The sequence below is a fragment of the Kogia breviceps genome, chromosome 14 (genome assembly GCF_026419965.1).
Source record: "Kogia breviceps isolate mKogBre1 chromosome 14, mKogBre1 haplotype 1, whole genome shotgun sequence".
NCBI lineage: Eukaryota > Metazoa > Chordata > Mammalia > Artiodactyla > Physeteridae > Kogia > Kogia breviceps.
In genome coordinates this window covers 62,170,854-62,185,709 of record NC_081323.1, presented here as the reverse complement: position 1 = coordinate 62,185,709, position 14,856 = coordinate 62,170,854, and the positions used below count along the sequence as shown (strand labels likewise).

Below are 14,856 nucleotides of genomic sequence, written 5' to 3'. Positions count from 1 at the left end.
ACACCTGCAGGGAACCTCTCAGTCCGAGGGGGGGTGGTGGTTCCCTCCTGGGGCTGCAGCCCCCAGTGGAGCTGCCTGCGAGAAAGGAGGTCCAGGCAGGAGCCTGAGTCTTGGGTTCATCTCCCCAGGTGGGTGGTGACTGCAGGGCCATGGAGAAGACTGGGCTGGCATGCCCAGTACAGAGCCCCACATGCCGGGCCTTCTTCCAGGACCCCCGCTCCAGCCTGGGGAACTGCTTCGGGGTGGTGAGTGTGCAGCTGCAGAGACCATGTAGCAGGTGGACCGCAGGACAGAGAAGGCCCTTGCCCTGCTCTAGCCTATAGCCCTCCTCCGTGCTACTCCCCAGGGTGTGGTGGGCAAGGACACTGACTATGGGTGCTGGATTTCAGGTGGACCCCACACCCTTCCTCAGCCTATGTGTCCAGGACACCTGTGGCACCCAGGAGCGCCAACCTGCCTGCAACCTGGCGGCCGCCTACATCCACCTGTGTGCCCGGGGCTTCGTGCCCATGGACCCTCCTCCACAGTGCGGTAAGCAGTCTGACCCCTGCCCGGGGGCTGAAGGTTGACCTCTGCCTTCTATCCCAGAGGAAAAAGCAATTCTCTTCTCTTAGCTTCCACCAAGAGGACAGGCACTCAGTTGTTGTACAGTGAGCTAAGAGTCAAAGCAAAGTTATGTGTAAAGCAGTACTTATTAAGAAAGAGAAAAGAGGACCACAGCCTCCACCTTCCACCCCAGGTCCAGTGAGCCCTGTGACATCCAGCACAGGAGACGAGAGCTCGGGGAGGTCAGGCAGCTATGAAGTCAGCTGCTAAAAACTCAGGACCACAGACTTGTTAGGGGATGTGAATGTACATGCCCTACAAGGTCTGGGAACCCCTGGGCATACCTGAAACCAATGTCGTGCATGATTCCCATGGCTAAAGTCCCACTACATAGACACAGAAGTTGGCGACTGCAACAAACAATGGCAGTGGACCCTCTGATAACAGAGCAATTATTCATGACTCTCGTAAAAGAACAGTTAGTAGCAGTAGCTACTGGGAGGAGGAGTGGGTGTGACTACAACAGGGTGGAAAAAGGGAGATGTTTGTGGTGATGGAACAGTTCTGTATTTTGATGGTGGTAGTGGTTACATGAATCCACACCTGTGATGAAATGTCATAGAACTATACACACACACTTTCTACCAATCTCAATGTCTGGGTTTTGATGGACCAAAGTAGCTTTGTGAGAACCCTAGAAACCAGTTCAGCAGCAGCAACAACAACAAACCAGTTCAGCAGCAGCAACAACAACAAACCAGTTCAGCAGCAGCAACAACCCAATATCTGGGTTTTGATATTGTACTATAATTATGGAAGATTTAACCATTGGGGGAAATGGGATGAAATATATACAGGACACTCTGTACTATCTTTGAACTACCTGCAATTCTATAATTATTTTAAAAGAAAAAAGGCTTTAAAATTAAATATAAAACATCAGAGTCACATAGTTTTATAGGCAAGTTGTAATAATTTACTATAACTGTTCCAGAGTATAAAAAGGAAACCTTCCTCTTCCCACCTCATTCGTATCCATTTTTCTCAAGTGTACAATGAACATTCTCCAGGATAGACATTAGATAGATAGATATTAGGCCATAGAACAAGTCTTAATAAACCTCTAAAAATTGAAATCAAACTATTTTCCAATTAAAATGGAGAGAGACTAGAAATAGCAGGTTGTACAAAATTAAACAGCACACTCTTAAACACCCAATGGGTCAAAGAAATCACAAAATAAATTAGAAAATATCTTGAGACAGATGAAAACAAAAACACAACACACCAAAACTATGGAACCTTAGAGAAAGCAGTGCTACTAAGGAAATGTACAGCTGTAAATCCTCACATTAAAATAAAGCTCAAATCAACACCCTAACTTTACTCCTTAAGGATCCTGGAAAAGAACAAATCAAACCCAAAACTAGCAGAAGGAAGGAAATCATAAAGATTAGTGCAGAGATAAATGAAGTAGAGAGTAGAAAAATGAGAGAAAGTCAACAAAACCCAAAGTTGGTTTTTTGAAAAGATCAACAGAATTGACAAAACTTTAGCTAGATTGACTAATAAGAAAAAAGAAGACTCAAGTAAGTAAAATCAGAAGTGAAATAGGGAACATGACAACTGATTTTTACAAAACCAAAAAGGATTATGAGAGAGTACTATGAACACTTGTGTGACAACAAATTGGACAATCTAGATGAAATGGATAAATTCCCAGAAACATATTACCTGCCAAAACTGAATCATGAAGAAACAAAAATCTGAAAAGACCTATAACTAGCAAGCAAATTGAATCAGTGATCAAAAACCTCCCAACAAAGGAAAGCCCAGGACCAGATGGCTTCACTAGTGAATTCTACCAAGCATTTGGAGAGTTGAAACCAAGCCTCCTCAAACTCGTACAAAAAACTGAAGAGGGGGGCTTCCCTGGTGGCGCAGTGGTTGAGAATCTGCCTGCCAATGCAGGTGACGTGGGTTCGAGCCCTGGTCTGGGAAGATCCCACATGCCACGGAGCAACTAGGCCCGTGAGCCACAACTACTGAGCATGCGCATCTGGAGCCTGTGCTCCGCAACAAGAGAGGTCACGATAGGGAGAGGCCTGTGCACCACGATGAAGAGTGGCCCCCGCTTGCCGCAACTAGAGAAAGCTCTTGCACAGAAACGAAGACCCAACAGTCAAAAATAAATAAATAAATTTAAATTATATTAAAAAAAAAACTGGCGGGCGCCGGGGCCTCAGTCGTCACACAGGACTCGGCCAGTCGTGGGCACCTGCACGCCGCACCACTCCGCCTCCGCCTTGGTCCCCAGGACCTGCTTGTGGGTGACGTCCGCGTGCTCCCAGTCCTCCCTTCGCTCGCTTCCTGCTTTCTGCTTCCTGCGCATCACGGAGGCCTCCACGTTGGCCGGGTAAAAGATACTAATTGCGCCGCTTAAAGGAGCCCTAGAAGCGGGTGCGGAGCTGCCGAAGAGACAAGAGACTTTTTCTTGCCTCTTTGCTTCCTTGGGTGTGAGGTTAGGGGACTAAGAGCACCGCGTAGAGGAGCTCCAGAAACGGGCGCGAGCCGCGGCTGTCGGCACGGACAGTAGAGACGGGTGTCGGACGCTAAGGTTGCTGCTGCCACCACCAAGAGGCCTGTGTGTGAGCACAGGTCACTCTCCACACCGGCCCTCCCGGGAGCCCGTGCAGTCCGCCACTGCCGGGGTCCCGGGATCCAGGGACAGCTTCCCTGGGAGAACGCACGGCGCGCCTTGGGCCTGTGCAGCATCACGTCGGCCTCTGACGTCGCGGACTCGCCCCGCCCCCGTGCCACTCCCCCCCCCCAGCCTGAGTGACCTGGAGCCCCCGAATCAACTGCTCCTTTAACATCGTCCTGTCTGAGCGAAGGGCAGTCGCCCTCGGACAACCTACACGCAGAGGCGGGACCAAGTCCAAAGCTGAACCCCAGGAGCTGTGCGAACAGAGAGGAGAGGGGGAGGTCTCTCCCAGCAGCCTCAGAAGCGGCGAATTAAAGCTCCACAATCAACTTTAAGTGCCCTGCATCTGTTGAAAACCTGAATAGACAACGAATCATCCCAAGTTGAGGAGGTGGACTTTGGGAGCAAGATATACTATTATTTTCCCCTTTTTTTTTCTTTTTATGGGTGTGTATGTGTGTGCTGCTGTGTGAGATTTTGTCTGTATAGCTTTGCTTGCACCATTTGTCCTAGGGTTAGACCGACCCATTTTTCTGTTTTTTTTTTTTTTTTTTAATTTGTTTTTTTTTTTTTAAAGGAAATTTTTCTTCTTAATAATTATTTTTTATTTTAATAACTATACTTTATACTACTCTGTCTTCTCCCTTTCTTTCTTCCTTTCTTCTTTCCTTTCTTCCCTCCTTCCCTCCTTTCTTCCTTCCTTCCCCCCTTCTTTCCTCCCTTCCTCTCTTCCTTCCTCCCTTTCTTCCTCTGCACCTTCCTTCCTTGCTTTCTTGCTTCCTTCCTTCATTTCTTCCTTCCTTTCTTCCTTCCTTCCCTCCCTCCCTCCTTCCTTCCTTTTCTTTCCTCTCTATTCATTCTACCTTTTATTTTGAGCCGTGTGGATTAAAGGTTCTTGGCGCCCCAGCCAGGCACCAGGGCGGTGTCCCTGAGGTGGGAGAACCAACCTCAAGACACTAGTCCACAAGAGACCTCCGAGCTCCACGTAATATCAGACGGCGAAAATCTCCCAGAGACCTCCATCTCAACACCAAGACCCAGCTTCACTCAAGGACCAGCAAAGAACAGTGCTGGACACCCTATCCCCAACAAAGAGTAAGACAGGTCTACAGCCCCATCCAATAGCAGAGAGGCTGCCTAAAATCATAATAAGGTTACCAACATCCCCAAACACACCACCAGACGAGGACCTGCCCACCAGAAAGACAAGATCCAGCCTCATCCACCAGAACAGAGGCACTAGTCCCCCCAACCAGGGAATCTACTCAACCCACTGAACCAACCTTAGCCACTGGGGACAGCCACCAAAAACAACAGGAACTACGAACCTGCAGCGTGCAAAAAGGAGACCTCAAACACAGTAAGATAAGCGAAATGAGAAGACAGAAAAACACACAACAGATGAAGGAGCAAGATAAAAACACACCAGACCTAACAGATGAAGAGGTAATAGCCAATCTACCTGAAAGAGAATTTAGAATAATGATGGTGAAGATGATGCAAAATCTTGGAAATAGAATAGACAATTTGCAAGAAACAGTTAACAGGGACCTAGAAGAAATAAAGAGGAAGCAAGCAACGATGAGCAACACAATAAATGAAATTAAAAATACTCTAGATGGGATCAATAGCAGAATAACTGAGGCAGAAGGACGGATAAGTGACCTGGAAGATAAAATAGTGGAAATAACTACTGCAGAGCAGAAGAAAGAAAAAAGAATGAAAAGAACTGAGGACAGTCTCAGAGACCTCTGGGACAACATTAAACGCACCAACATTCGAATTATAGGGGTCCCAGAAGAAGAAGAGAAAAAGAAAGGGACTGAGAAAATATTTGAAGAGATTATAGTTGAAAACTTCCGTAATATAGGAAAGGAAATAGTCAATCAAGTCCAGGAAGCACAGAGAGTTCCATACAGGATAAACCCAAAGAGAAACACGCCAAGACACATAATAATCAAACTGTCAAAAATTAAATACAAAGAAAACATATTAAGAGCAGCAAGGGAAAAACAACAAATAACACACAAGGGAATCCCCATAAGATTAACATCTGATCTTTCAGCAGAAACTCTACAAGCCAGAAGGGAGTGGCAGGACATATTTAAAGTGATGAAGGAAAAAAACCTACAACCAAGATTACTCTACCCAGCAAGGATCTCATTCAGATTTGATGGAGAAATTAAAACCTTTACAGACAGGCAAAAGCTGAGAGAGTTCAGCACCACCAAACCAGCTCTACAACAAATCCTAAAGGAACTTCTCTAGGCAAGAAACACAAGAGAAGGAAAAGACCTACAAGAACAACCCAAAACAATTAAGTAAATGGTAATAGGAACATACATATCGATAATTACCTTAAATGTAAATGGATTAAATGCTCCCACCAAAAGACACAGACTGGCTGAATGGATACAAAAACAAGACCCATATATATGCTGTCTACAAGAGACCCACTTCAGACCTAGGGAAAGTAAGGGGATGGAAAAAGATATTCCATGCAAATGGAAATCAGAAGAAAGCTGGAGTAGCAATTCTCATATCAGACAAAATAGACTTTAAAATAAAGACTATTACAAGAGACAAAGAAGGACACTACATAATGATCAAGGGATCGATCCATGAAGAAGATATAACAATTGTAAATATTTATGCACCCAACATAGGAGCACCTCAATACATAAGGCAAATACTAACAGCCATAAAAGGGGAAATCGACAGTAACACAATCATAGTAGGGGACTTTAACACCCCACTTTCACCAATGGACAGATCATCCAAAATGAAAATAAATAAGGAAACACAAGCTTTAAATGATACATTACACAAGATGGACTTAATTGATATTTATAGGACATTCCATCCAAAAACAACAGAATACACATTTTTCTCAAGTGCTCATGGAACATTCTCCAGGATTGATCATATATTGGGTCACAAATCTAGCCTTGGCAAATTTAAGAAAATTGAAATCGTATCAAGTATCTTTTCCGACCACAACGCTATGAGACTAGATATCAATTATAGGAAAAGATCTGTAAAAAATACAAACACATGGAGGCTAAACAATACACTACTTAATAACGAAGTGATCACTGAAGAAATCAAAGAGGAAATCAAAAAATACTTAGAAACAAATGACAATGGAGACACAACGACCCAAAACCTATGGGATACAGCAAAAGCAGTTCTAAGAGGCAAGTTTATAGCAATACAATCATACCTTAAGAAACAGGAAACATCTCGAATAAACAACCTAACTTTGCACTTAAAGCAATTAGAGAAAGAAGAACAAAAAACCCCCAAATTTAGCAGAAGGAAAGAAATCATAAAGATCAGATCAGAAATAAATGAAAAAGAAGTGAAGGAAACAATAGCAAAGATCAATAAAACTAAAAGCTGGTTCTTTGAGAAGATAAATAAAATTGATAAACCATTAGCCAGACTCATCAAGAATAAAAGGGAGAAGACTCAAATCAATAGAATTAGAAATGAAAAAGGAGATATAACAACTGACACTGCAGAAATACAAAAGATTATTAGAGATTACTAAAAAAAAAACTGAAGAGGGAACATCTTCAAATCCATTTTATGAGGCCAGAATTATCTTGATACCAAAGCCAGACAAAGACACTTCAAGAAAATGACAGAACAATATCCCTGATGTATATAGGTGCAAAAAATCATCATCAAAAAAAAATACAGTTGGCCCTCCATATCTATGATTTCCACATCCACAGATTCAACCACTGATTGAAAATATTTGAAAAAAAACCAAGAAAGTTCCAAAAGCAAAACTTGAATTTGCTGCATGCTGGCAACTATTTACATAGCATTTATATTATATTAAGTACTATAAGTGTACATAGGCTGTATGCAAATATTATGTCATTTTACATAAGGTACTTTATATAAGGGACTTTAGCATCCACAGATTTTCGTATCCGTGGAACCAATCCCCATGGATACTGAGGAACAACTGTACTGGCAAACAGAATTCAAGAGCACATTAAATGGATTATATACCATAACCAAGTGGGTTTATTCCTGAAATGCAAGGATGGTTCAACATAGGAAAATCAATGTAATACACCACATTAAAAGAATGAAGGAAAAAAAAAAGACGTGACCATCTCAACTGATGTAGACAAAACATTTGACAAAATTCAACACCCTTTCATGATAAAAACACTCAACAAACTAAGAATAGAAGGAAATTACCTCAACATAATAAAGGCCATATTTGACAAGCCCATAGATAACACCATATTCCATGGTAAAAGACTAAAAGCTTTTCCTCTAAGATCAGGAACAAGACAAGGATGCCTACTTTTGCCACTTCAATTTAAAGTAGTATCAGAAGTCCTAGCCAAAACAATTAGGCAAGAAAAAAAGAAAGCATCCAAATTGGAAAGAAAGAAGTAAAGTTATCTCTGTTCTTAAATGACACAATCATATATATCTAAAAGACAATGTATATGTAGAAAACCCTAAAGCTTAAAAAAATTTAAAAACCTATTAGAATTAGCAAACAAATTTGGCAAAGTTTCAGAATGTAAGTCAACACACAAAAATCAATTGTGGGGCTTCCCTGCTGGCACAGTGGTTGAGAATCCGCCTGCCGATGCAGGGGACATGGGTTCGTGCCCCGGTCCGGGAAGATCCCACATGCTGCAGAGTGGCTGGGCCCATGAGCCATGGCTGCTGAGCCTGCTCGTCCAGAGCCTGTGCTCCGCAATGGGAGAGGCCACAACAATGAGAGGCCCTCGTACAGCAAAAACAAACAAACAAACAAAAAAAACAATTGTGTTTCTATACACTAACAATGAGCATTCCAAAAAGGAAATTAAAATAATTCCATTTACAATAACATCAAAAAGAATAAAATACTTAGGAATAAACTTAACCAAAGAGGTGAAAAACTTATACACTGAAAACTACAAAGCACTGCTGAAAGAAATTAAAGAAGATACAAATAAATGGAAAGATATCCCATGTTCATAGACTGAAAGACTTAATATCATTAAGAAATTAATACTACTCAGTGATCTACAGACTTAACACAATCTCTGTCAAAATCCCAATGGCTTTTTTTTTGCAGAAATATAAAAACCTACCCTAAAATTCATACAGAATCTCAAGGGGGCCCCAAGTAGCCAAAGCAATCTTGAGAAAGAACAAAGTTAGAGGTCTCACACCTCCTGGTTTCAAAACTTTTAACATAAGCTACAGTAATCAAAACAGTGTGGTACTGGCATAAAGACAGACATATAGACCAAAGGAATAAAATAGAGAGCCCAGAAATAAACCCTTACATATATGGTCAAATAATTTTTGACAAGGATGTCAAGACCATTCAATGGAGAAAGTACAATCTTTTCATCAAACGGTGCTGGGAAAATTGAATATCTATATGAAAAGAATTAATTTGGGACCCTTACCTTACATCCTATAAAAACATTAGCTCAAAATGGATCAAATACATAAATATAAGACCTAAAACTATAAAACTCTTACAAAAAAACATAGGGGGAAAGCTTCATGACATTGGATTTGGCATTGATTTCTTAGATATGACACCAAAGGCACAAGCAATAAAAGAATAAATAGACCAGTTGGACTTCATCAAAATTTAAAACTTCTGTGCATGAAATGACACAATCAACAGAGTATAAAGGCAACCTATGGAATGGGAGAAAATATTTGCAAATGAAGTAACTGACAAAGGATTAATCTCCAAAATATACAAACAGCTCATGCAGCTCAATATAAAAAACAAACAACCCAGTCAAAAAATGGGCAGAAGACCTAAATAGACATTTCTCCAAAGAAGACATACATATGGCCAACAAACACATGAAAAGATGCTCAACATCACTAAATATCAGAGAAATGCTAGTCAAAACTACAATGAGGTATTACCTCACACCAGTCAGAATGGCCACCATCAAAAAATCTACAAACAATAAATGCTGGAGAGAGGGTGTGGAGAAAAGGGAACCCTCCTACACTGTTGATAGGAATGTAAATTGGTACAGCCACTATAGAGAACAGTATGGAGGTGCCTCAAAAAACTAAAAATAGAACTCCCGTATGACCCAGCAATCCCACTACTGGGCATATACCGTGAGAAAACCATAATTCAAAAAGATGCATGCACCCCAATGTTCATTGCAGCACTGTTTACAATAGCCAGAACATGGAAGCAACCTAAATGTCCATCAACAGGAATGGATAAAGAAGACGTGGTACATACATACCATGGAATATTACTCAGCCATGAAAAGGAACGAAATTGGGTCATTTGTAGAGACATGAATGGACCTAAAGACTGTCATACAGAGTGAAGTAAGTCAGAGAGAGAAAAGCAAATATCATATATTAACGCATATATGTGGAATCTGAAAAAATTGGTACAATCTTATTTACAAAGCAGAAACAGGGGCACAGATGTAGAGAACAAATGTATGGATACCAAGGGGGAAGGGGGGGATGAATTGGGAGATTGGGATTGACATATATGCACTATTGATACTATGTATAAAATAGATAACTAATGAGAACCTTCTGTATAGTACAGGGAACTCTACTCAGTGCTCTGTGGTGACCTAAATGAGAAGGAAATCCAAAAAAAGAGGGGATATATGTATACATATAGCTGATTCACTTTTCTGTAAAGTATAAACAAACACAATATTGTAAAGCAATTATACTCTGATTTAAAAAAACATTGGTCAAAGGACTTGAATAGAAATTCCTCCAAAGAAGATATACAAATGACCAACAAGTACATGAGAAGATGCTCAATATCACCAATCATTAGGGAAATGTGAATCAAAACCACAATGATATATAAACTCACACCCATTAGAACCATCATGCACTGTTGGTGGCAATGTAAAATGGTGTAGCCACTATGGAAAACAGCATGGCAGTTCCTCAAAAAAATTAAAAATAAAATTACCATATGATCCAGTCATTCCACTTCTGGGTATATACCCCAAAAGAATTGAAAGCAGGATCTCAAAGATATTTATACACCAATCATAGCATCATTATTCACAACAGCCAAAAGTTATAAGCAACCCAAGTGTCCATCAGCAGTTGAATGGATAAGCAAAATATATATATATACATACAATGGAATATCATTCAGCCTTAAAAAGGAAGGAAATTCTGGGCTTCCCTAGTGGCACAGTGGTTAAGAGTCCGCCTGCCCCGATGCAGGGGACGCGGGTTCGTGCCTCGGTCTGGGAAGATGACACATGCCACGGAGCAGCTGGGCCCGTGAGCCATGGCCGCTGGGCCTGCGCGTCCGGACCACAACGGGAGAGGCTACAACAGTGAGAGGCCCGCGTACCGCAAAAAAAAAAAAAAAAAGAAAGAAATTCTGACACAAGCTACAACATGAATGAACTTTGAGAACATTTTGCTAAATGAAATAAGCCACTCACAAAAAGACCAATACTGTATGATTCCCCTTCTGTGAGGTACCTAAAGTTGTCAAATTCATAGAGACAGAACACAGAATGATGGTTGCAATGGGCTGGTCTAAGAGGATAATAGGAGTTGTTTAATGGGGACAGAGTTTCAGTTTTGCAAGATGAAAAGCGTTCTGGAGAATGGATGGTGGTGATGGTTGCACAACAAAGTCAAAGTACTTAACACTACTGACCTGTGCACTTATTAAGATGGTCAACTTTTTTGTTATGTATATTTTGCCACAACTAAGAATTTTTTAATTAAAAAATTTTTACTGAGCACCTACTTCATATGCTAGGCATGGTGATACAACTCTAAACACTGAACTTATAACCGCTGTAATTATAAAAAACGAACACACTTAAGGAGACAAAATTCTAAGAGCAAGAACCAGCATAGTCAGGCAATAGACACAAACCCACAGGAATTCAGAAATGGGTTTATCCAACACAGACCATAAATTTCGGCAGGGGTTACAAGCAGCTCATGCAGCTCAATATCAAAAAAACAACCCAATCCAAAATTGGGAAGAAGACCTAAATAGACATTTCTCCAAAGAAGACATACAGATTGCCAACAAACACATGAAAGAATGCTCAACATCATTAATCATTAGAGAAATGCAAATCAAAACTACAATGAGAGGACTTCCCTGGTGGCGCAGTGGTTGAGAGTCCGCCTGCCAATGCAGGGGACGAGGGTTCATGCCCCAGTCCGGGAGGATCCCACATGCCGCGGAGCGGCTGGGCCCGTGAGCCATGGCCGCTGAGCCTGCGCGTCCGGAGCCTGTGCTCCGCAACGGGAGAGGCCACGACAGTGAGAGGCCCGGGTAGCGCCCAAACAAAACAAAACAAAAAAACCCTACAATGAGATATAACCTCACACCAGTCAGAATGGGCATCATCAAAAAATCTACAAACAATAAATGCTGGAGAGGGTGTGGAGAAAAGGGAACCCTCTTGCACTGTTGGTGGGAATGTAAATTTATACAGCCACTATGGAGAACAGTATGGAGGTTCCTTAAAAAACTAAAAATAGGGGCTTCCCTGGTGGCGCAGTGGTTGGGAGTCTGCCTGCTGATGCAGGGGACACGGGTTCATGCCCCGGTCCGGAAAGATCCCACATGCCGCGGAGCGGCTGGGCCCGTGAGCCATGGCCGCTGAGCCTGCGCGTCCGGAGCCTGTGCTTCGCAACGGGAGAGGCCACAACAGTGAGAGGCCCGCGTACCGCAAAAAAAAAAAAAACTAAACTAAAAATAGAACTACCATACGACCCAGCAATCCCACTACTGGGCATCATACCCTGAGAAAACCAAAATTCAAAAAGAGTCATGTACCACAATGTTCATTGCAGCTCTATTTACAATAGCCAGGACATGGAAGCAACTTATGTGTCCATCGACAGAAGAATGGATAAAGAAGATGTGGCACATGTATACAATGGAATATTAAAGGAATACTTAATATTCCATTGTATATATGGAATATAAAAGGAAACCAAAAGGAACCCTAAAAGGAAACGAAATTGAGTTATTTGTAGTGAGGTGGGTGGACCTAGAGTCTGTCATACAGAGTGAAGTAAGTCAGAAAGAGAAAAACAAATACCGTATGCTAACACATATATATGGAATCTAAAAAAAAAAGGTTCTGAAGAACCTAGGGGCAGGATGGGAATAAAGACGCAGATGTAGAGAATGGACTTGAGGACACGGGGAGGGGGAAGGGGAAGCTGGGACAAAGTGCAAGAGTGGCATGGACATATATACACTACCAAATGTAAAACAGATAGCTAGTGGGAAGCAGCCGCATAGCACAGGGAGATCAGCTCGGTGCTTTGTGACCACCTAGAGGGGTGGCATAGGGAGGGTGGGAGGGAGGGAGACACAAGAGAGAGGAGATATGGGGATATATGTTTATGTATAGCTGATTCACTTTGTTATAAAGCAGAAACTAACACACCATTGTAAAGCAATTGTACTCCAATAAAGATGTTAAAAAAAAATTTTGGCAGGGGACTAGAAATTTTTTAAAATATCATATCTGGAAAGAACCAAAGATATCATATCAACAGATGACAGAGAAGGCATTTAATAAGATTGTCTAATGCTCATATTTTCTTTTTAAAAAATTATCTTAGCAAGTGAGGGCTAGGAGGGCCCTTCCTTAACCTGGTAACTTGAGGTATTTGGTATCCAGCCTTTAACATCACAGTTGATGGAGAAACATCAGAAGCAGTCCCTTTAATGTCTGCAAGGAGATAGACTCTCTCTACTTCTATTATGTATTGTATTGATGACCCCATCACACTCAGTAACACCAAAAAAAGAAATGAAGTACAGAGATTAAAACTCACCTGCTGGGACTTCCCTGGTGGCGCAGTGGTTAAGTATCTGGCTGAGAATCTGCCTGCTAATGCAGGGGACATGGGTTCGAGCCCTGGTCTGGGAAGATCTCACATGCTGTGGAGCAACTAAGCCCGCGAGCCACAACTACTGAAGCCTGTGTGCCACAACTACTGAAGCACGTGCGCCTAGAGCCCGTGCTCCGCAACAAAGAGAAGCCACTGCAATGAGAAGCCCGCGCGCCACAATGAAGAGTAGCCCCTGCTCCCTGCAACTAGAGAAAGCCCGCGCGTAGCAACGAAGACCCAACGCAGCCAAAGATTAATAAATTAAAAAAAAAAAAACAACTCACCTGCTGATGGTGTGCCTTGCCCAGAGAGGTGCCGAGGGTCTTCCTGGGTCTGTGACCCCTAAGTTGAAGAGGTCCTGCTTCAGTGTGAGCTGGATATCCAAGGGGAAAGGCTGGCTCCTTCTGAAAGTACAGAGTAGTCATTCAGATGTCACCAAATGTTCTAGAAACATCTGAATGTCCCTGCTGCTTTCATGACCTGGATACCCTCTCTTCATCAGGACTCAGCCCCTGAACTCCCTTCTACGCCCCCACTTTGGCTGCACCCTCCCTGCTCCCAAAGCATCACGTTCTGGGGTTCAGCCCTCTCCCAGGCCGCAAACTCCTGGGGTGGGGTTGAGGGCATGTCTCAGAGTGCAGGGAACCATCTAACCATACCCTCTGCTCTTCCAAAGGGGGAGATGTCCTTTTAATGAGGGCCACTCGAGGCCTGACCCTGCTGGGCCAACAGCATGCCAGGGGCTATAACAGGGGCCCTCAGCTCACTTCCAGGAAACAGAGGGAGCTCCCTGTCTTCTGGGCCCACAGCAAAGCCTTACTTCTCTTCTTTTTTCTTTGCAGTTTGAGATTTTGCCTGAGCCAGCACAAGGCTGCCAAAGATTTCAGACTCCCTCTCCTTCTACCACAATCCCTTCTTGTCAGCAAGGTCAAGATTCCTGTCTGGGGCGGAACAAGCAGCACGAAATGCCAAGAAGCTTAGAGAAGACCAGGAAAGATACAGATCCAGGAAAGAAGGGCTGTTAGGCATTGATTTCAGAATGCTTCTGGGGGCAGTAAAGCCCACACTGGTCTGGATAATGCTCCACCTCCCTCAACACTTGACCTGTAATTCCAGGAGGCAGCCTGGCCTGCTGGGCTCAGCTCTGGAGAGCGATCGCCACTCCAGGAACTGTTCTGCCTGAAATATTTAGTCACTCGCTGGCTGCTGTTTCGGAAGCCTCTGCTGTATGAACCAGGCTGCCCTGGGTCTCCTAGCTTGGGATTGGCTTCCCCTGCCCTCTTCAGGGTCTCCCCTGAGGCATGAGGTTCCTTGAGGGGAAAGGAAACTGATGGTCCCAAATCCCTTAACCACAAGCCTGGTTGGGTACTTCCCTCTTTGGGGTAGAGTCTGACTCTAAGACTGAATGCTCCAAGGGGCCGGTTTCCACAGACGTGTGCTCTGTGCACCTGGGCACTCAGACCCCAAGAGTACAGCCCTAAAAGTTGTTCACTTTCTTTGCAGGGAGGCTTTTCCCTTGAGTTTTCAACTGAAAAAATAAAGCTGGCGGATTCCAAGAACGTGTCCATTAGATTGCTGGGGTCAGCCATCCCACTGGAGAGATTGGGTGTTGGGTGGCTGTGAAACCTGCCCACCAGTAGGGGGTGCCCAGGGCCCTCTCTACACCAAGTCCAGAGTCCAGAGCAAAGGGTGAAGCGTCAGCCATGAGGCATGGG

At 43.1% G+C, this 14,856-nt stretch overlaps 1 protein-coding gene across 1 annotated transcript in view; it reads left to right on the top strand.

Annotated features, from left to right (window-relative positions):
* LOC131741595 (uncharacterized) overlaps nt 1-14,654 on the top strand; it is a 161,058-nt gene extending 146,404 nt beyond the window's left edge. Inside the window, exons 66-68 of the mRNA XM_067013704.1 lie at nt 129-245; nt 390-531; nt 13,984-14,654. Coding sequence (XP_066869805.1) covers nt 129-245; nt 390-531; nt 13,984-13,988 — 264 coding nt within the window. The 3' untranslated portion in view covers nt 13,989-14,654. The remainder of the gene's footprint in view (nt 1-128; nt 246-389; nt 532-13,983) is intronic.
* The last annotated feature ends 202 nt before the right edge of the window (nt 14,655-14,856 follow it).